The sequence below is a fragment of the Triticum urartu genome, chromosome 2, assembly GCF_003073215.2.
Source record: "Triticum urartu cultivar G1812 chromosome 2, Tu2.1, whole genome shotgun sequence".
Taxonomy (NCBI): Eukaryota; Viridiplantae; Streptophyta; class Magnoliopsida; order Poales; family Poaceae; genus Triticum; species Triticum urartu.
Window position 1 is genome coordinate 403507399 of NC_053023.1, and position 18882 is coordinate 403526280.

At 43.1% G+C, this 18882-nt stretch overlaps 1 protein-coding gene and 1 long non-coding RNA gene across 3 annotated transcripts; one reads left to right on the forward strand and one right to left on the reverse strand.

Annotated features, from left to right (window-relative positions):
• Positions 1-2709: 2709 nt before the first annotated feature.
• On the reverse strand, positions 2710-5104 carry LOC125541585 (NAC domain-containing protein 66-like). Its single transcript, XM_048704956.1, has 3 exons — positions 4741-5104; positions 4323-4639; positions 2710-3506 (listed from the first exon to the last, which is right to left on the reverse strand). The coding sequence occupies exons 1-3, from the start codon at positions 4910-4912 to the stop codon at positions 2784-2786; spliced, it is 1212 nt and encodes a 403-aa protein (XP_048560913.1). The 5' UTR covers positions 4913-5104; the 3' UTR covers positions 2710-2783.
• Positions 5105-9875: 4771 nt separating this feature from the next.
• LOC125537541 lies at positions 9876-12348 on the forward strand. 2 transcript variants are annotated; one of them, XR_007295980.1, is made up of 2 exons: positions 9876-10351; positions 11917-12348. It is a non-coding gene; the product is annotated as an uncharacterized LOC125537541 (long non-coding RNA). The 2 variants fall into 2 exon arrangements; XR_007295981.1 differs by having other exon boundaries at positions 11941-12348.
• Positions 12349-18882: the final 6534 nt, after the last annotated feature.

An 18882-nucleotide genomic window follows, 5' to 3' on the forward strand; every position in this document is an offset into this window, starting at 1 on the left:
CTTAGTACTCTTTGGGTATTAATCACATAGCGATGTGAACTAGATTACTGACTCTAGTAAACCCTTTGGGTGTTGGTCACATATCGATGTGGACTATGGGTGTTAATCATATGGTGATGTGAACTATTGCTATTAAATCACATGGCGATGTGAACTAGATTATTGACTCTAGTGCAAGTGGGAGACTGAAGGAAATATGCCCTAGAGGCAATAATAAAGTTATTATTTATTTCCTTATTTCATGATAAAAGTTTATTATTCATGCTAGAATTGTATTAACCGGAAACATAATACATGTGTGAATACATAGACAAACAGAGTGTCACTAGTATGCCTCTACTTGACTAGCTCGTTAATCAAAGATGGTTATGTTTCCTAACCATGGACAAAGAGTTGTTATTTGATTAACGGGATCACATCATTAGTTGAATGATCTGATTGACATGACCCATTCCATTAGCTTAGCACCCGATCGTTTAGTATGTTGCTATTGCTTTCTTCATGACTTATACATGTTCCTATGACTATGAGATTACGCAACTCCCGGTTGCCAGAGGAACACTTTGTGTGCTACCAAACGTCACAACGTAACTGGGTGATTATAAAGGAGCTCTACAGGTGTCTCCAAAGCTACATGTTGGGTTGGCGTATTTCAAGATTAGGATTTGTCACTCCGATTGTCGGAGAGGTATCTCTGGGCCCTCTCGGTAATGCACATCACATAAGCCTTGCAAGCATTGCAACTAATGAGTTAGTTGTGAGATGATGTATTACGGAATGAGTAAAGAGACTTGCCGGTAACGAGATTGAACTAGGTATTGAGATACCAACGATCGAATCTCGGGCAAGTAACATACCGATGACAAAGGGAACAACGTATGTTGTTATGCGGTCTGACCGATAAAGATCTTCGTAGAATATGTAGGAGCCAATATGGTCATCCAGGTCCCGCTATTGGTTATTGACCGGAGACATGTCTCGGTCATGTCTACATTGTTCTCGAACCTGTAGGGTCCGCATGCTTAAGGTTACGATGACAGTTATATTATGAGTTTATGCATTTTGATGTACCGAAGTTTGTTCGGAGTCCCGGATGTGATCACGGACATGACGAGGAGTCTCGAAATGGTTGAGACATAAAGATTGATATATTGGAAGCCTATATTTGGATATCGGAAGTGTTCCGGGTGAAATCGGGATTTTACCGGAGTACCGGGAGGTTGCCGGAACCCCCCGGGAGCTATATGGGCCATAGTGGGCCTTAGTGGAAAAGAGAAGAGGCAGCCCAACATGGGCCGCGCGCCCCTCCCCTCCCTTGGTCCGAATAGGACAAGGAGAGGGGGCCGGCCCCTCTCTCTTTTCCCCCCTCAGCGAATCCTATTTCAACTAGGATTGGGGTGGGGGGGGGGGGGGAATCCTACTCCCAGAGGGAGTAGGACTCTCCTGGCGCGCCTCTCCTAGGCCGACCACACCCCCCCTTTAGTCCTTTATATACGGAGGCAGGGGCACCCCAGAAACACACAAGTTGATCCACGTGATCTTATTCTTAGCCATGTGCGGCGCTCCCAGCCACCATAGTCCTCGATAATATTGTAGTGGGGCTTAGGCGAAGCCCTGCGACAGTAGTATATCAAGATCGTCACCACGCCGTCGTGCTGACGGAACTCTTCCCCGACACTTTGCTGGATCGGAGTTCGGGGATCGTCATCGAGCTGAACATGTGCTAAAACTCGGAGGTGCTGTAGTTTCGGTGCTTGATCGGTCGGCCCGTGAAGACGTACGACTACATCAACCAAACGCTTCCGTTGTCGATCTACCAAGGGTACGTAGATCACACTCTCCCCTCGTTGTTATGCATCACCATGATCTTGCGTGTGCGTAGGAAATTTTTTGAAATTACTACGTTCCCCAACAATAATCTTGATGGTATATTATTTTTACATCTTGCTCATCGCCGAGATAACTAGGCAGATATATTTTTATCCTTAGTGACAATATTACACTATAAGCCTTTTTTATCTTTCTATCACTGAGATAGATTATTACTCTCTCCGTTCAAACACATGGAGAATTACATCAAACTGATCACAATAATGTTAGACAGCTCATGAGATATTTGTATTGAAAACCGACGTAGAGCAGATGTCACATAGCTACTGTTTTGAACCCATAGTCCAAAGAGCACTATCCACACATGCTCATCATTGCAGCAAAGTTGATGAAGAAGGCTCCGGCAGAGGGAGGTGTTTTGCAATCATGGATGGTTGTCTAGTCTTTGGATAGGACCTCCTCCATCTTAGGTTATTTATCTACTTTTACTTTTTTATGACAACATTTCTTTGGACATGTAGACTCTGCATCTCGTTAGAGCATCTCCAACAGGCGCCCAAAAACTGCTCTGCGCATTAAAAACCATTCTTTTTGTGTACCGAAGACACTCCAGCAGATACTTCAAAATAATGCGCATGCAAAACAATTTAATGCTCGCGCTTAAAAGCGTCATTGCACGCTGCAAATGTTGGGTGCTGGGCCGCATGCTTCATAATTTGCACTGCGTGTGTTTTTGGGCGCGTGTTTTTGGGCATGTGAAAAACCAATATTAGCTGCAGCGCGTTAAAAATGCTACAGTGACGCCGTAAAACTATTATGGCGCTTGATATTCTTGTGCCTCTGAAGATGCTCTTATGTAGAATCTGGACACTCCTCTAGTGCGTGCGAGTGAATCAGCTCTATATACAAAAAATATCCGTATAAAAAATAAGCAAGTTTGGGCTACGACAGTGTCAGCATCCGACAGCGTTAAAACAAGTCATCCTCAAGTCGGCTTGTAGCGATGACGCCGACCGCGCCAGGCTCCACAGGTCACCGTCGCCAGCCCCAGTGACGGAGTAAGCGTGTAGGGTGCCACCGCCGGAGTAGGCCGTGGCGCCGCCGAGCTCGTCCACGACGTAGGACATGCCGTTGGTCGTCTTGGTTGTCGCGGCGTCGGAAAGGCCGTTGAGCTCGTACTCCGCCAGCCGGTCAAGATCGTCCCAGTCGCCGCCGTACTCGGCCGGCGGCGGCAGGATCCCGCTGGGGACGACGTGCTCGAGCGGCGGGAGCTTCATGAACTTGTCGTACAGGGTGCTGCTGCCGCTGTGGCACGCGCTGTTGATCAGGTGGTCCAGCGCTGACGATGATGGGTTGGTGGGCTTGGTCTCCTGCCTGCACGATGCCGTGGATGAGCGGCCCATGTAGCTGAGGATGTGGTCGAGCCCGTCGTCGCTGGCGGAGCAGTGCATCATCTGCGCCTTGGCGCGGTCGCTGCCGGCCATCAACGTCGACGAGCAGTTGCTCTGGCTGCTCTCCATGGCACCGGCGCCGACTAGCTTGCTGGACGCTGCGCCGCCACCGCCGCGGTTCTGGCCAGCTTGGCGCTGCACGACGATGTTCTTCTTCTTGAACACCCGGCAGATGACCCACCCGTCCTCCGGCGCCGACGGCTGTTCGCCGGCTAGGCCTTGTATCTGCTCATATGATACGGATAGACACCATCAATTGACTAATCAAGCGCGCGTGACGAGCTTAATTACCTGCAATTTTTTGTTGAGACTAGATTTACATTTTCAAAGAAACTTCTCCCTCCATCTCATAATATAAAAATGTTCTTCAAGCTAACTATCTAAGGCAGCTCAAAAGGCATGTCGATTCATCATCATGCATGCATGTACGTAGTGTTTGACCCTTGAAAAGGCTCGCTCGGTAATGGAGGTTTGTTAGTAGTTTGTCATATGCCGGTGTCTCCGTGCACAAAGGTCCACTATTCGATTATTTGGACATACCAGTAGCAGCAGTAGTACCAAGGGACCAAGGACTTAACTTTGCTATATTTTTTCATAGCTTCTACCCATAGTTAAATGGTGCATCTGATAATATTGATTTCATATTGTGAATGTATATATTTTTTAATATAAAATTAGTCAAACTTTATAAAGCTTGACTTTGACCAAACCTTATATGCGGACTAAGAAGAAACGGAGGGAGTAGTATAACATCCGTCCCCACTCGCAAATTGCAATTAATTCCATTGCATCATGTGTCATGTGTGTCGCCATTCCCAACCACCACCCGGACATAATCTTCACTAGACTTTGTCGTCTACAGTCGCATATGTGCCACGTGTAGATACACAGAAAGTGTGCGTACAGTACGTACATTGATCGCACGCATGCACCACTAGCGAACGATCTCCATCCCTGTCGGCCGGCCGCCGTGCATGCAATTGCGACGTACTACAGTATTGTACAGTCTGGAGAGAGGGACTGTACTAGTAGAGCACATACCGGGAATGAGTCACTGGAGTAGTAGGTGGCCTCGCCGGCCGTGGGGTTGACGGGGGCGGCGTCGTCGAGGCGGTACTCATGCATGATCCAGTCGGACTTGTGGCCGTGCGGGGCGCGGCCCTTGTAGAAGACGAGCGTCTTGCGCATGCCGATGCGGCCGGACCCGGCGGCGGAGTAGATGGCCTTGTCCCGGCCGGTGGCCTTCCAGAACCCGGCGGCGGTGGCGCGGTTGGTGCGCGTCCCCGTGGGGTACTTCTTGTCCTTGTGGCTGAACAGATACCAGTCGTTCTGCGGGCCAGTTCCGATCCGGCACCGCTCTGCATGCATGCGTTTTTCCATGGCCGATCGATTAGTTCACCATCCATCTAGCACACGCATGGTGCACAACTAGTGAAGAAAGGAGAAGGAACTCCCTGACCTTGGATGTCCCATGGCTCGAGCTTGTTGAGGTCGACGTCGGGGATAACGTCGAGGTCGATGCGCTGCGAGGCCACCTTCTTCGCGAGATAGTAGGTGAGCAGCTCCTCCTCCGTCGGGTGGAACCGGAACCCCGGCGGCACCACCGACTGCCCGTTCACGGAGATGCTCATGGTCGATGGGTGAATCTCACACGCACAGGGATCACTATAGGATAGATAAAGAAGACAGTACTGTAGCTGGAGTGAAATCCTCCACCTAGCTATAGCCCACAACTAGCAACAATTGATGAAACAATCTAGGGGAGACGGTGGTGTCGAGTCGAGGGGAATGAAGTTGCTGCCGGTAATGGGGTGCAAGGAAACAATGGCAACGGACGGAGGGTGCTTATATACAGCTGCTGCCAAGCTAGCTAGCCTTGTAATGGGATTAGTTACGTTCGTTCCAGAGGAGAAGTGCCACCAACCTTGAGAAGGAAACGCCCAGGCCACGGTGGTCCCCGCCGGAGATAGAGAGAGAGAGATAGAGAGAGAGAGAGAAAGAGAGAGAGAGAGAGAGAGAGAGGAGAAGAGAGAGCTCCGAGAAAGGACGCGCGACCTTAAAAATCTCCACGAAAACCACACCCCAAACCGAACACCGCCGGGTAAAACATCAGGCGCCACAGCATGGGCAGCATAACCACCACGGCAACAGAACAGCACCAACAGCACCATCGATCAGCAAGACAGCAACAGAAAGTAAGCGTGCTGGCCGTTTCTCTCTTTTTGTTCATGTTCATGGTTGACGTTGTCATAAATTATAAGAGGAAATTAAGCAGCACAAAGTAAAAGATGTGCGTGTGCCAGCCAATTCTCTCTCTTCTTTCATATTCATGTGTGACGTTGTCATAAATTAAGAGGGAATCAGGTTCCACAAGGTATAGTTAGGGTCTGTTTGATTTATGACTAACTTTGCCACAATTAAGCTTAGGCATAAATGTGGCTACCACAAAAAGTGTGGCTAACAAAATGGCCACCACAAGTGTGGCAAGATTTGACAAGAAATTGAGGTCATGTTTGGTTCATAAGTCCTAGGACTATTTTTAGTCCCAACTTATAAGTCTCAAGTCCCTACAAAGTCCCTACCTGTTTGGTTACTGGGACTTAACATGGACTAACATACCACATTATAACTATAAGTCCCTATAAGTCCTTCCTTGCGAGTCTTATTTCATAAGTTTCAAATGCCCATTTTAAGTCCCTACAAGTTCCTCCTCTTTGGTTTAGATGAGACTTATAAAGACTTTTTAAGTCCCTAAATCAATAAGTCCCTGGAAACAAACACCCTCTGAGTCTATGACATGTGGACCATGTAGCTAGAAAAGTGTGGCAAATCATAAGTGTAGTAATGAACCAAACACATACCTAAAATATTATGGCACGACTAAGTTTAGGCGTGACGACCTTAGGCTGCAAACCACTCCATTTTGGTTGGAGGATAGGAACAGTACTGGTACTAGATCACCAACTTTGCCAGCCGCGATCCATCGAGGTTAGCTATTATTGGAGGGAAGAAAGCCCAAAGCAATTAATGGAACAACTTTCTTGACTTCTCTGGTAAGCTGATAAAGAAATGTGTACAGGCGGATGATTCTGCAGCTCTTTTCCCCTGCAGGAGCCAAAAGCCGAGATGGGGACTAGAAACTGATAGAAATAATTGCCTTTGAAAATTATTGATAGTATACTCCATTTTGTACCAGTGTATTAGTTACATTACGAAATCAAATAAACTTGAAATACTTAGATACGGTGCATTAACTCCCACCTTGTTCTTTGTTTCTTGACATGAATAAAGTAATCAATCAATAAGAAACGTGAGGCATGCAACGATCAATATAGTTCATTGCATGCAATAGTATTAATTAGCAAATAGATATTAAGTTCTCTTGTTTTCCCTTCGCCTTGGTCGCAATTTATAATGTAAGATGACTTATAGTCCCCCCATCCATATATATAGGGCCTAATGCATTTTTTTATGCTAACTTTGACCATATGCTAGAGCAATAATATTTGACATGCAAGTTACACAAAGCACACTGTCAAATTCATACGTGGAAGGAGCTTCTAATGATATATTTTTTATATTTTACATCATGTATTATTAATCTTATCAATAGTCAAACGCAGCCTCGAAAAATGTATTAGGCCCTATATATTTATGGATGGAGGAAATACACCGGTACGGAGGGAGTAAGTCGTCATAGGAGAATGATGTTGACTTTGATATTTCAAGCTATACTCCCTCTGTATCGGTGCATTACACTAGTAGAAAAAGGGCCATTTGTCCCGGTTCTAGAGGGCCTTTAGTCCCGGTTCTGAAACCGGGACTAAAGGTCGGTACTAAAGGCCCCCCTTAGTCCCGGTTCTTATACCAACCGGAACTAAAGGCCCTTCACGTGGCTGTTGTCTGGAGCTCTACCTTTAGTCCCGGTTGGTAACCAGGACTAAAGGAAATTTTACGTTTTTTTTTGAATTTTTTGAATTTTTTTTCATATTTTCAAATTTCTGAATTATTTTACAATTTAATCTCTAATCATCCCTCATCACTACTCAATTTAACCTCTAATATCTAATCACCCCTCATCATTCCAAATCACCTAACTTCCCGGTCGGTCACCCATCCTCTCACTACTCCAGCCTGACCACGCTTAACTTCCGGGTTCTATCCGCCCTCGTTTCCAAGTTTGCACTTGTTGTTTTCCTGACAATAGTAAGATGTCAATCCTATTAACCCTCAGGAGTTTAGCTTAAGCATGAAGTCACACGTTTCACTGTTTGAGTTTGAAACTATTATTCTAAAAAACAATAATTATTTAGTAACACTAATATTTTTTGAATAAGTAGTTTGACCATAGTTTAATCATAGTTTGACCAGATTTGACCAAAATTCAAAAATTGAAATAATTATTTAGTAACACTAATATTCTTGAATAATTATGTAGTAACACTAATACTTCTTGAATAAGTAGTTTGAACATAGTTTGACCAGATTTAACCAACATTTAAAAAAACTGAAATTTGAGCATATCTTTTTTTTCCTTTTAGAATTTGAGGATTCTAAAAATTTGCAAACAGGCTGTATGCCGTCAAAATCGGATGCGGATTTTCGTGCTGAACATTTTGATATATTATACTTTTTTCGACATCGTATGCAAAAGTTATAGCCGTTTTAATTCTTCATGACACTTTTTTGCAAAACATGTCCAAATTTAAGTTTTTAAATTTTCCTACATCTCGAAGGATTTTATTTTTTGAAGTTTTTATCATTTTATTTTGTTTTTTTCAAAAGTGAAATGGCGATACATGGGGGGGGAGGGGTAGAGTTTGAGAAATGGGCCCTTTAGTCCCGGTTTGAGACACGAACCGGGACAAAAGGGCATCGCACCCTTTAGTCCCGGTTCATATCTCGAACCGGGACTAAAGGTCTAATCTTTAATCCCGGTTTGAGACACGAACCGGGACTAAAGGATGCGATGCCCTTTGGTCCCGGTTCGTATCTCAAACCGGGACTAAAGGGCCCATTTGAACCGGGACTAATGCCTTTAGCCGCTCGAACCGGGACTAATGCTCACATTAGTCCCGATTCGTAATGCAACCGGGACTAATGTGTATATTTCGCTGTGACCAAAGCCCTGTTTTCTACTAGTGTTAGGCACATTACGAAAACCAAATGATATCAAAACACTTACGCGTGGTGTATTAACTTCCACCTTGTTCCTTGTTTCTTGACATGAGGCCCTTCCAATGCTCCACCTTGTACAGGTGCTAAGGTTGCCAACTAAGTAAAAAAAAATCATATGTAGCATTCTAGTTAAGAAACGTTGCTAAGCATGTGTACCTAGGTGGAAGCACAATTCTGAGTTTACAACTAATTAAATGCATGAAACTTAGCATCCAAAAGCTTAGCACCTTTGCATTGGGGACTTGAGTTACTAAGGCATTTAATATACTTAGCACCTTCTCTAAACACCTTTGCATTTGAGGTGGTCTGAATAAAGAAATCAACAAATAAGAGATGGGTGGCGTGTATGTTTTAAATGACTTGAGACCACCTAGTACGGCATGCAATGGTCAGTTAATTGTATGCAATCGTATTAATTATCAAATAAAAATTAAGTTTTCTCGGTTTTCCCCTATCTTGGTCGTGGTGCACAACCTTAGATTTCTATCCAGATAGGGAACATGGGGGGGGGGGGGACTTTGGTTGATCGTAGACTTCATTCAGTCGAGAGCACACCTATGAAATGGTGAATTGACAATCTGTTTGCATATCATATAGTGCCGACATAATTGCACGTTATGCTGTTTGACTATTCATGAAACGAGTGGTCGCCGGATCTTACAAATACATGAGCAAGTGGTGCTCCATGGCTCCATGGGCAGCTAGTTTCCTCAGATCATCTACGACAATTTTCATATTTTTAAAAAAAAATCACGTGTAGGGAAAATTAGCACAAAAAAGTGTGTTCCCCTATTTTCATATTTTTTCAATTTTCTGTAGTCAATTTTTCTTTTGTAATCACAAAAAACACCCATCTTTCCCTATATAGAGTGAAAGATGCATATTATCCAATTGAGGGTGGCGGGAGTCAACCGCCTAAATCCAATAATGTGAACCACGTTTTGTACCATATATATAGTGTTACTATTCATCACCCAAGGTGCAGAATAAGTTATTCTTCATCCGAGGTAATCTTACGATAATTTCATAATTAAATTACGTTTGTAATTCAAATCATTACATTTCTATTGATTCATTACATAAAATTTGGCATAAGAAAATAATAATATAGGTCATAAGACAAGAAAATTTGCAGTTTATGTGTATTTTACATTATGTTTTTATGTTTGTAATTTTACATAACATAAAATATTTTTTACAACGATTATATATTTTCTTACGGTGTCTTTTTACGTCAGAAATAAGAAAAAAATTACAAAACGTAAAATTACGGGGCATTGATGGTAAAATAAAGTGGGATGAAGAATAACTATACCTCACCCAGGGTGACGAATAGCACGACCATATATATATTAGTAACCCAGGTGAAGAATAAGTAATTCTTCGCCCCGATCGAGTCACCGAGCCAGACTCCCCGATCGCATCGCCAACCAAGCCTCTACCGGTGGCGTAATTTTATCCCCCGTGATGTAATTTTACGTTGACGTCAAGAGCCCACTCCGTCCTAAAGAAAAAAAAGGTCACTCCCGAGGTGAAAAAAAGGGCCAACTCCCTCGTCCAATTCTAATCTGGGGTGAGTCATCTCAAAAGAAAAATATCAGGGGCGGAGTGGATGAGGGGTGCGAGCGCCGAGCGGCGGTTGGGCTCCGGCGTCGTGGAACGCAGCGGGCCGAGCCGTCGTGCTGCGACGTCGGTGGTACTTGGCGTCAGGGCTTCTTCATTATAGGGGGGCATCTCTCGTGTGGACGGCGCCTCGTCGGCCGAGTCGCCGGCGACGAATACTCGGCCGAAGATGGGCCCACTCCATGAACCAGGGGCTGGCGGCGTCCTCGGCTGGACGGCGAGCTAGTCGTGGTTGGCCGGCGCGGGAGTCGTGTCTGCTGCTTGAAGAGGTACTTTGAGGCTCTCCGATAGATGCCCCAGCCCCAGCGATTTGCTTCAAGATCCAGCTCTATCTGTTTGGTTCATTTTTACGGGAGTTTTGTTTGATTCCTTCATTCCTACAACTACTGCATATATTGCTTTGTTACGCCCGACTACTCAACTAGAAGGAGATCCTCGCAGGCTCTCAGCGTATCCCTCAATTTATTGCCAGAATGTTTCCAGCGTATCCCTATTTCAGTTGCCTCCTATCTTCGACTATTGCTACAGGAGCGTGAGAAACATGCATTTAAATACTTGACCATGATCACCACATGGTACATGTTATTTGATCAGGTAGCGATTTAGTTCATATTGTTGATTGGTGGGGAACAAACAGACTAATGGTCAATGTGGTAATGTTGCATCTAGTTCTTGTTCTGACCCACTAATCAACAAAGCCATCAAACCTTTCTACTTCACTCCCTGCCAGTAATTCCCAAAATAAACCAAACAAAAGATTGGGCATAAAATTAATTCCCTTGCCCAATATCCTACTAACTCCCTCTATATCTCCTATTGCTCTCTCCATCATATGCCAAACAGGACGCACATGAGGTGCTCTGTTTGATGGTTGCCTGAAGCAAAACAAGAACCACTGGAATTCCTATTGGTTAGGAGAGTGGTGGTTCAGTTAGTCTTTACTTTATTAGCCCCAAATTTGGTTGCATCAGCTGCTTCCGGAGATGGCCATATGTGCCATGAAATTAGGTTGATCTGAAGATAGTACAAGTAGGCATACTCCGTAGCTCCTAGTGTAGCAATCTGGACTATGCAGCTATCTAACTGGAATTCAGAACTAGCGATTTGGTAGTTCCAAGAAACCAGGGATTCACTTTAAAGCTTAAAGGTGTTCTTCTGTATTCGATCTTGCTCTCTATAGTACAGGGAATCAGGGATAGCTTTGCCTCCAAAATATATAGCGATAACTTTACAAACCGGAGAAAAAACTTGTTGACTCAAAGTTCTTCAATTGTCCTGTCCAAACTGTAATATCTAGATAACATGAATCATAATCTAAGAATTCAGTGTCTGACTTTAAGGAGTGCAGAAGAAAAAGCAAATAAACTTATGACCATCATCGTATTCACTTTGATTTGGTTTCAGATAACCTGAACTCTCTGCATAAATATTGAGTTAGCTGCTTGAAACTTTTTTATGGACAACTTGAAAATTATGAAGGACTACCAGAGCCTCTATAAATTAGATCAAGGAAATGCTGAGTTAGCTCAAAAAGTCTCCACATAGATTATTGGCTAAATCATAAATTGTATCAAGTAATAAGTACTTCAAAAAAGAAATTCCAGTGTACTTTTTATAAACAAAAATTCGATCGAAGGGGCCACACGGCCCCCATCTTCATTATGAAACTTTTTATAATTTTCTATGAACATATTAACGCAATCAGTATTGCCCCCACTCCATCCATGTATATGAGTATGTGAAGTATTTACTCTGCCATCCAATGTATCTGCTTGAATTATGTGTATATTTACTGTTTTCATGTAGCAACTTCTGCTGTTATATAATCTTTTAGCATTGCTGGTGGTCTCGGTATCAGGGTACGGTGGTGGTTGGCATTCTGCTTGATGCGTGCTGCATCTCCTCCCACAACAACGACAGGCAGTTAGGTGTTTGCTGCCGGAGTTCTTCAGTATCGCACCCTCTCCGTCATTTTACACGAGTATGTCTTGATTTACTATCCCATGCCACGTATCTGCTTGAATTAAGTTAGATTGGGTAAGAATACTAGGCAGCAGAATTTGGATGGGTTACATCCCCAAATATAGCTGTTTTGGGCATAGCTATCCTACAACCTTAGTGCTCATACTGTCATAATTTCTTTTGCCCAGTTTGTATGTGCTTAATGACAGGTCTTCTTGTTCTTGTGTATATATTTGTATGATTATTGTATAACTCTATTCTAGCCAGAAGTTGCAGACTTACAATACATATGATATAGTGAAGATATGACTTCTTTCGTCTTTTTTTTTAGAAAAATAATATCCTTTGGAGCTTCTTAGATTCATCCCGGCCTCCCCATTCTATTCCAACAATTATGTAAAATCATATGTTTTATGAATCTTTTTTACATTATGTTTCAACATGGCCTCTTTGTATTTATTGGAGAAAGGCCATACTACCTCCTTTCATGAGATGGGGTGCTCCTGTGCCTTTATGAAAGAATGGTGGCTTCCTTCGTCTCTGCCACGGTGACACCTCACTGAGCCAGTCTCTCCAATGACAGTGCTCGCTTGCACTGAATCACCCGGCCAAGTGACGGGGTCAGTCCACCCTGGATAATGTCGACCTGGAGAGGCGGCTCCTCGGGTGAAGAAGTTATTCTTCACCCTGGTCGATCCAGCATCCCCGGCCGCACCCGTACGGTGTGCCTTACGGCTGACCGCAAGGCTCCACGGCTTACACGATGTAATTTTTTATCTACACGAACGTAAACTTTCACCAGCCTGACAGGTACAATCCTTATTTGTGCCTGGCTACTTGGCAGTATAGTAAAGAAAATTTGCATCATGCTCTCTGCCAGCCACGGTTGCATACTCTAGTACGCGCTGCATGCTATAGTTTTTTGAAAAATTTCCCTGGCCCAATACCTCTCGGATGTGCAGGTAACTTATGACCAATAAGCAGTGCAGTTGATCTTGGTTCGTCGCGAGTTAGCTGCTTTGGTTATAACTAAACCGAGTGTGTTCTCGTCTAAATTTGATTGCAATATACAAATAATTTTCAGAGCTAACAGGGTATGTGAAGTTAAAAGTGTGTTATCCAGATCATAAAATTCCTGCTTGGGCTAGCTAAATATTATGCAGAGGTAATGATGCTACTGTAGTTTGTTCTTTCATTGAAATATGAACAAGGTGTGGTCAGATGGTTTGCTTGCAAATATGAAAAAGGTGTTCAGATGTAACTCGTAAGATAGAAGAATCCTCTTGTGGAAGTTTTGTTGACAAAACTACTTCCACGTTGAACTTTTTCTCTTATTATTAAGTGATATCTCTTAGATTCCATACTTAATTTATAGTGCATTAAAATGTGGCTCTCTTGCAGTTGTCAGAAGTCTAGGTACAGTCAAGTGAGAGATATGGACTCTTGATTGAAGGAGAACTTTGTGCACTTATGATAGCATATGGACTGTAAATCTGTAGCAGGCCCTGAACCAAGGCATGCATATAGCAGGTCCTGAATGAATCATCCTGACCACGTTTTGCACATCATATGCTTAATTGCTTATGTAATTCAGTTTTTACAAGACATTTTTTTTGTGGATCAATAAGCATATGCACTGTTCTTGTTCTTTTAATCTAATTAAAGGCCAGATATTTTCTGTCATATGATGAATTGACCATGGAAGGATTTGTTTTGTAAGCATAGCTAATGTCGCCATTCGAGTGTAAAACTCATATGCATGGTGCTACTGAAAATGTTACCCAAAACTCTGAAGAGAATGGGCGCCTCACTTCTTCAAGCAAAACCTGTTCTCAGTCACCGTAAGCTACTAGCAAGTAGCAACACTGCAACAGTACAAGGGCATGTTTCTTAAAAAAAACATCAATTGATGAGATTTGCCTTGTTACTTCATTGGATCTTCCAAGAAGGCAAGTGCGATCGTTTTATTATTGTAATCATTGATCCTACTCGGTACAAAATATTCTAAGTGAATATTACTCTCTCCGTCTCATAATATAAGAACGTTTTTGACACTAGTGCAGTGTAAAAAACGTTCTTATATTTTGGGACAGAGGAAGTAGATGTTTCATTGCTGAAGTACATGATGCATAAGCAAAAGATGGCATGATAGAAACCAGTAGCCAACATAGAAATGTGAAGATATCTCAGAGGACTGACTCTTCTATTTGTTGTTGCCTCATGTAACCTGTCCTTAGAGATTAAGCTGTACAGGTCGGTCATACTATGTGATCAACTGAGTCTATTGTTATAAATAATTCAATATTGATTACGTCCATTACATAATCTGCCTTTGCTTCTATGATCAAACAGCATTTCAGAACCAAGACTTGATGGACTGATCAGTATAAAATAATTATGATTTGCATATGTAGTTTGCTAGAGCTAGAAGGAAGTATATGGATTGATTCACAAACACTAGCAAACTGCAAAGAAACCAAATGTGCTGTCTATATAAGAAATTTCAGTTACATGTGTTCGATACTGAATCTGAGAGAGTATGTACATAAAGACAGTTTTGGCGACATTCCTACAGACGGAAATTTCGGTCAAAATTCAGATAGAAGATCGAATATTTTTGGGATAACTGAGGATGCAATTCCAGAAATGATACTTCCAATTTTATCTTCTTCCAAAATGAGCTTTCCAGTGCATCAAATCCATGGTGCCGCATGAACAACTCCAGTAATAAATAGAGAGGGAAAAGACTAAAAAATTCAGGATGCATGCATCATCCATGACCTCAATCAGTTTTAAGAAGAACCATGGCTGCTCGTTCATAACGTGGCACTCCCACCGCGACGTTCTCGTGTGTGATGGGATACTCTAATGGGAGGCGTCTGCACCTCGCCGGAGTGAGCTCTCCCGCTGCAGTGTCTACTTGCGCCTAACGGGATCTTCCATGGCGATCCTTACACCAGATCTCCAATAGAGGCGCATCCTTATATCGGATCGGCCGGCCGAGCGACGACGGGGTGAGGGACGACCCTTCAGTAATTTTGTGGCACAAACTTTTTTTTTCTACAGTGTTTCTTTTGTCAGAATGGACTCTCTAAGACATAATATTACTTCACATGCAATAAAATCTTACCCCACATCCCTTGTTCTCAACGTGGCGCAAGACCAATTCTAAAGACCGTAAGTTTACCTCACCTCCACTCACTAATTTTACCTCATTAACCTTCTGTTGCTGCGGTGGATGCAAACTGGTTCGGCTGGGTGCATGGGTGGCTGGGGTGAAGAATAACAATTCTTCACCCTGGATGACGAATAGCGCGACCATATATATATATATATATATATATATATATATATATATATATATATATATATATATATATATATATATATATATATATTCCACTTGGAACCACATTTGACCAATTGATGAGGTGTCCCTAACAAAATTGCTACAACCTTCCAGGACACGACGCTTTGAACAGATGTGCGGGTGGAGGATATAGTACACCTATGTTTTTCTATTCCTGCGCTTTTTATATCGCGTGTTCCAAATAGCTAGGCATGTTCCCTATCACCTGTGCGTGCGGTGATTAAGCCGTTGCACGTACACACGGAATACACACGAGGAGCTAGCTAGCAGCGTAGCACGGCAGTGCACGCGCTCTTTTCCCACTTCACCCGTACGTGAACATATGCACGGCAGGCACCCCAGGGATAAGTCACCGCCACGGCCTATCTTCACCGTACACACACATGCATGGTCGCCGCATGCCGCCGCAGCTCGCGCGTCCGTGCATGGCTGCCCCCCGCGCTCCAGCGCGCGAGCGTCGACACGCACGCACGTACGATCCGTGCCCGCGGAGACTGCCGGGCACGCGCGCGGCCACGGTGGCGAACGCGCACTGAAGTGCCTTGCCGGCACGGCGCCAGCCGGGCGCGCTCGCGCGGCAAGCTCGTCGTACGTACGTCTTTTCCATGCGAGCTAGCGCTTTCCGATTGCCAAAAAGGAAAGGATCGACGACGACGACGACGCTGCTTGGTTGGAGACTAGCTTGCATGGAGGTGTGGTTCGCATGGCGGGTCAATTCGTGCGCGACTCCTGTGTCTAGGGGTGGAAACGGATCGGATGCGGATCGGATAGTGCTCTTACCACTTCCATTTTCATATTTTCAAAACGAATATGAATCCGAATACGGATGTTATCGGATAGGGATACGACTCGAATATTATTCGAATACGGATACGTATCGGATATTTTCTTGATTCGGAACGGATACGAATAATATCAACATATTGCTTAAGTAGATTAGTCGATTTCTATGTGACCTAAAATAATCAACTTGTGACATACAACAAGTCAATGATAAATAGGTTTATGAATAAATACTATTGTAATGCATAATAATTTATAAGTTTAATCATATAAAGAGTAAAATTTAACCATTTATTTGGCTTTTATGTTGGATAATTCGAATATTGAGTCTAGGATTTTAAAAATTACCTCCCATAATCTTATTCGGATACGGATATATCCACTTCCATATTCATATTTGTGTCAAAATCTCCTACCATATTTTATTTTTTATTTGTTTAATAAATTCAGATACGGATAATTTCCATTTTCATTTTGATTCGGATGCGGATGTTTCGAATACGAATAGGCATTTTCTCGAATACGAATATCGGATATTTCAGATTATCCGCTACCACTTTCCACCCCTACCTGTGTCCCCTCGCTCGTCACCTTTGCCGACGCGCTCGGCTCGACCCAACCCATCACGTACGGTACGCGCATCCCGAACGGAGAATTACTACGTGGTTCCCCTGACACAAGACGTACCCACTCAAAAAAAAAAGACAACACGTACGGTTATTAGAGTGGCAGGCAGAGGAACTCTTCTGTTCTGTGTGTTCTTCACCATCCCGTTGCATGCGGCTCGCGCTCGAGGCGCCGGTCTCTCTCCGTCACGTACGTACTGCAGCGATTTGGCTTCTGGCTTCCTGGAGAGGCCGTTCATGCAGGTCCATGCACGTACGCATCACACCTCTCTCTTAGCTTAGGCTAGTTGTAATGGAGAGTATCATATACTAGTATCATGCATATGATACTAGTATATGATACTACCTTCCTAATGCATAGTATTATGGACTGTGATATTTAGCACACGTATGCCATATAAGCAAAATTGTCACACCTCTATTTCTTTCATTTTAAAGTACCATACAATCCCTCGTTCTTTGACCTCGCCTCTTTCCAAATGACCCCGCAGGCTCGCCTGAGAAACCTGCTTCTCCTGCACATCTCGGGCGCTCACCCTCGAGAAAACTGCCACTTCTTCACGTCTACCACATGATTTCTCCTCAGGAAAAAGTTACCATGATATTTGTATGCAAGTTATCAGGCCTGTGTTGCATAACTTACCGTGCTATTTACATAGAATGTATCAGGTACTATGCTTCAACAACTACACCCTTTCAAAGTTACCATTGTGTTTTGTACACAAGTTATAAGGTCTTCGATGTGTAAAATACCATGGTACTCACACATAAGTTATCAAGGTATATGTACATCAACCTCCCCCCGGTCAAAGTTACCATGGGGGATTGTACATGAGTTATCAGGTATACGGTTCGTATATTATCATGATACTTGCACCTAAAAACCCGGGTGTGTTTCGGTAACTTTTTCCATAGGTCAAAAATTATCATGATGTTTTTGCGTAACTTACCACGCCTATAGCACGTGTGTCCCTCATGACACTAAACATTATATGACTTTCCCGTGGCACGCCATGTGTTGTGTTCATTCAAGAGACCCACGCGCGAGGCGAGTGTATGTTTTTAGCAACTTATATATTTTTCTTTGGTAAAAAAGTTACCATCATGTTTATATTGCAAGTTATCGGTTATGCAGTGCTTATATTATCATGTTATTTACACAAAAAATATTGGGATGTTTTGAACAACTTTTTCCCAGGGCAAAAAGTTATCATGGTGATTCTAGGTAACCTATCAAGCTCCCCCCCCCCCCCCCCCCCCCCCGCGCACGGGTAAAAAACTTATCATGGTGTTTAGTTATCGCGGTGCATATGTTTTCATACTATTTACACATAAAAATGCCAGGGGAGGGAGGTATACTACCGTGCTATTTACACAGAAGATACCAGAGTATCTTTTAAAAAAAATCCCTACGATCAAAGTTACCATGGTGCTTCTACCTCAGTTATCAGATGTGCGCTGCGTATATTACCATCTATTTACACATAAATTATCAGGTATCTTTTCACATTTGTTTTCTCCTATGGTTAAAGTTACCACGATGTTTGTATCTAAATTATCAGGTCTATGGCGTGAATGTTATCGTGCTATTTACAGAAATTACCAGGGGGCGGGTTCAACAAATTTATTCCCAATGATCAAAGTTACCACGATGCTTGAAACAAAAAGTTTTTCAGTGCTAACATATTAAAGGCAAAAACATGTCAAAAATAGTATTTTCCTTAGAATGTTCAACAATGAGTGTCATAGTTGATGTCGTTAGCTCCCTTTGTTAATTACTTGCAGACCAGAGATCAAATCCTAGTCTAAGCATTATTTTTGCTGAAAATCAAGAAGGCATGTGGGGCCATAAATGACGATTACGAAAATTAGGAAGGCAATCGGGAGAGAATTGATGGCGTTGGATGCGTGTGGCAGTTTCGCAATCTGCCACACGGTTGCCATATACATATTTCGTAGTATTATATATTAGTATCATGTAGTACTTTATTTATCACAAAGTAGTATAGCATTTATTATGATACAGTATGATAATATAATACTCCATCCTCTCTTTCTT

What these genes read in the sequence shown, in the direction of transcription:
- LOC125541585 (XM_048704956.1), bottom strand. Translation starts at nt 4,912, where the DNA reads ATGAGCATCTCCGTGAACGGGCAGTCGGTGGTGCCGCCGGGGTTCCGG. An exon ending in CGAGCCATGGGACATCCAAG is followed by an intron (nt 4,640 to 4,740) that starts GTCAGGGAGTTC and finishes GCATGCATGCAG; the next exon opens with AGCGGTGCCGGATCGGAACT. An exon ending in ACTCCAGTGACTCATTCCCG is followed by an intron (nt 3,507 to 4,322) that starts GTATGTGCTCTA and finishes TCATATGAGCAG; the next exon opens with ATACAAGGCCTAGCCGGCGA.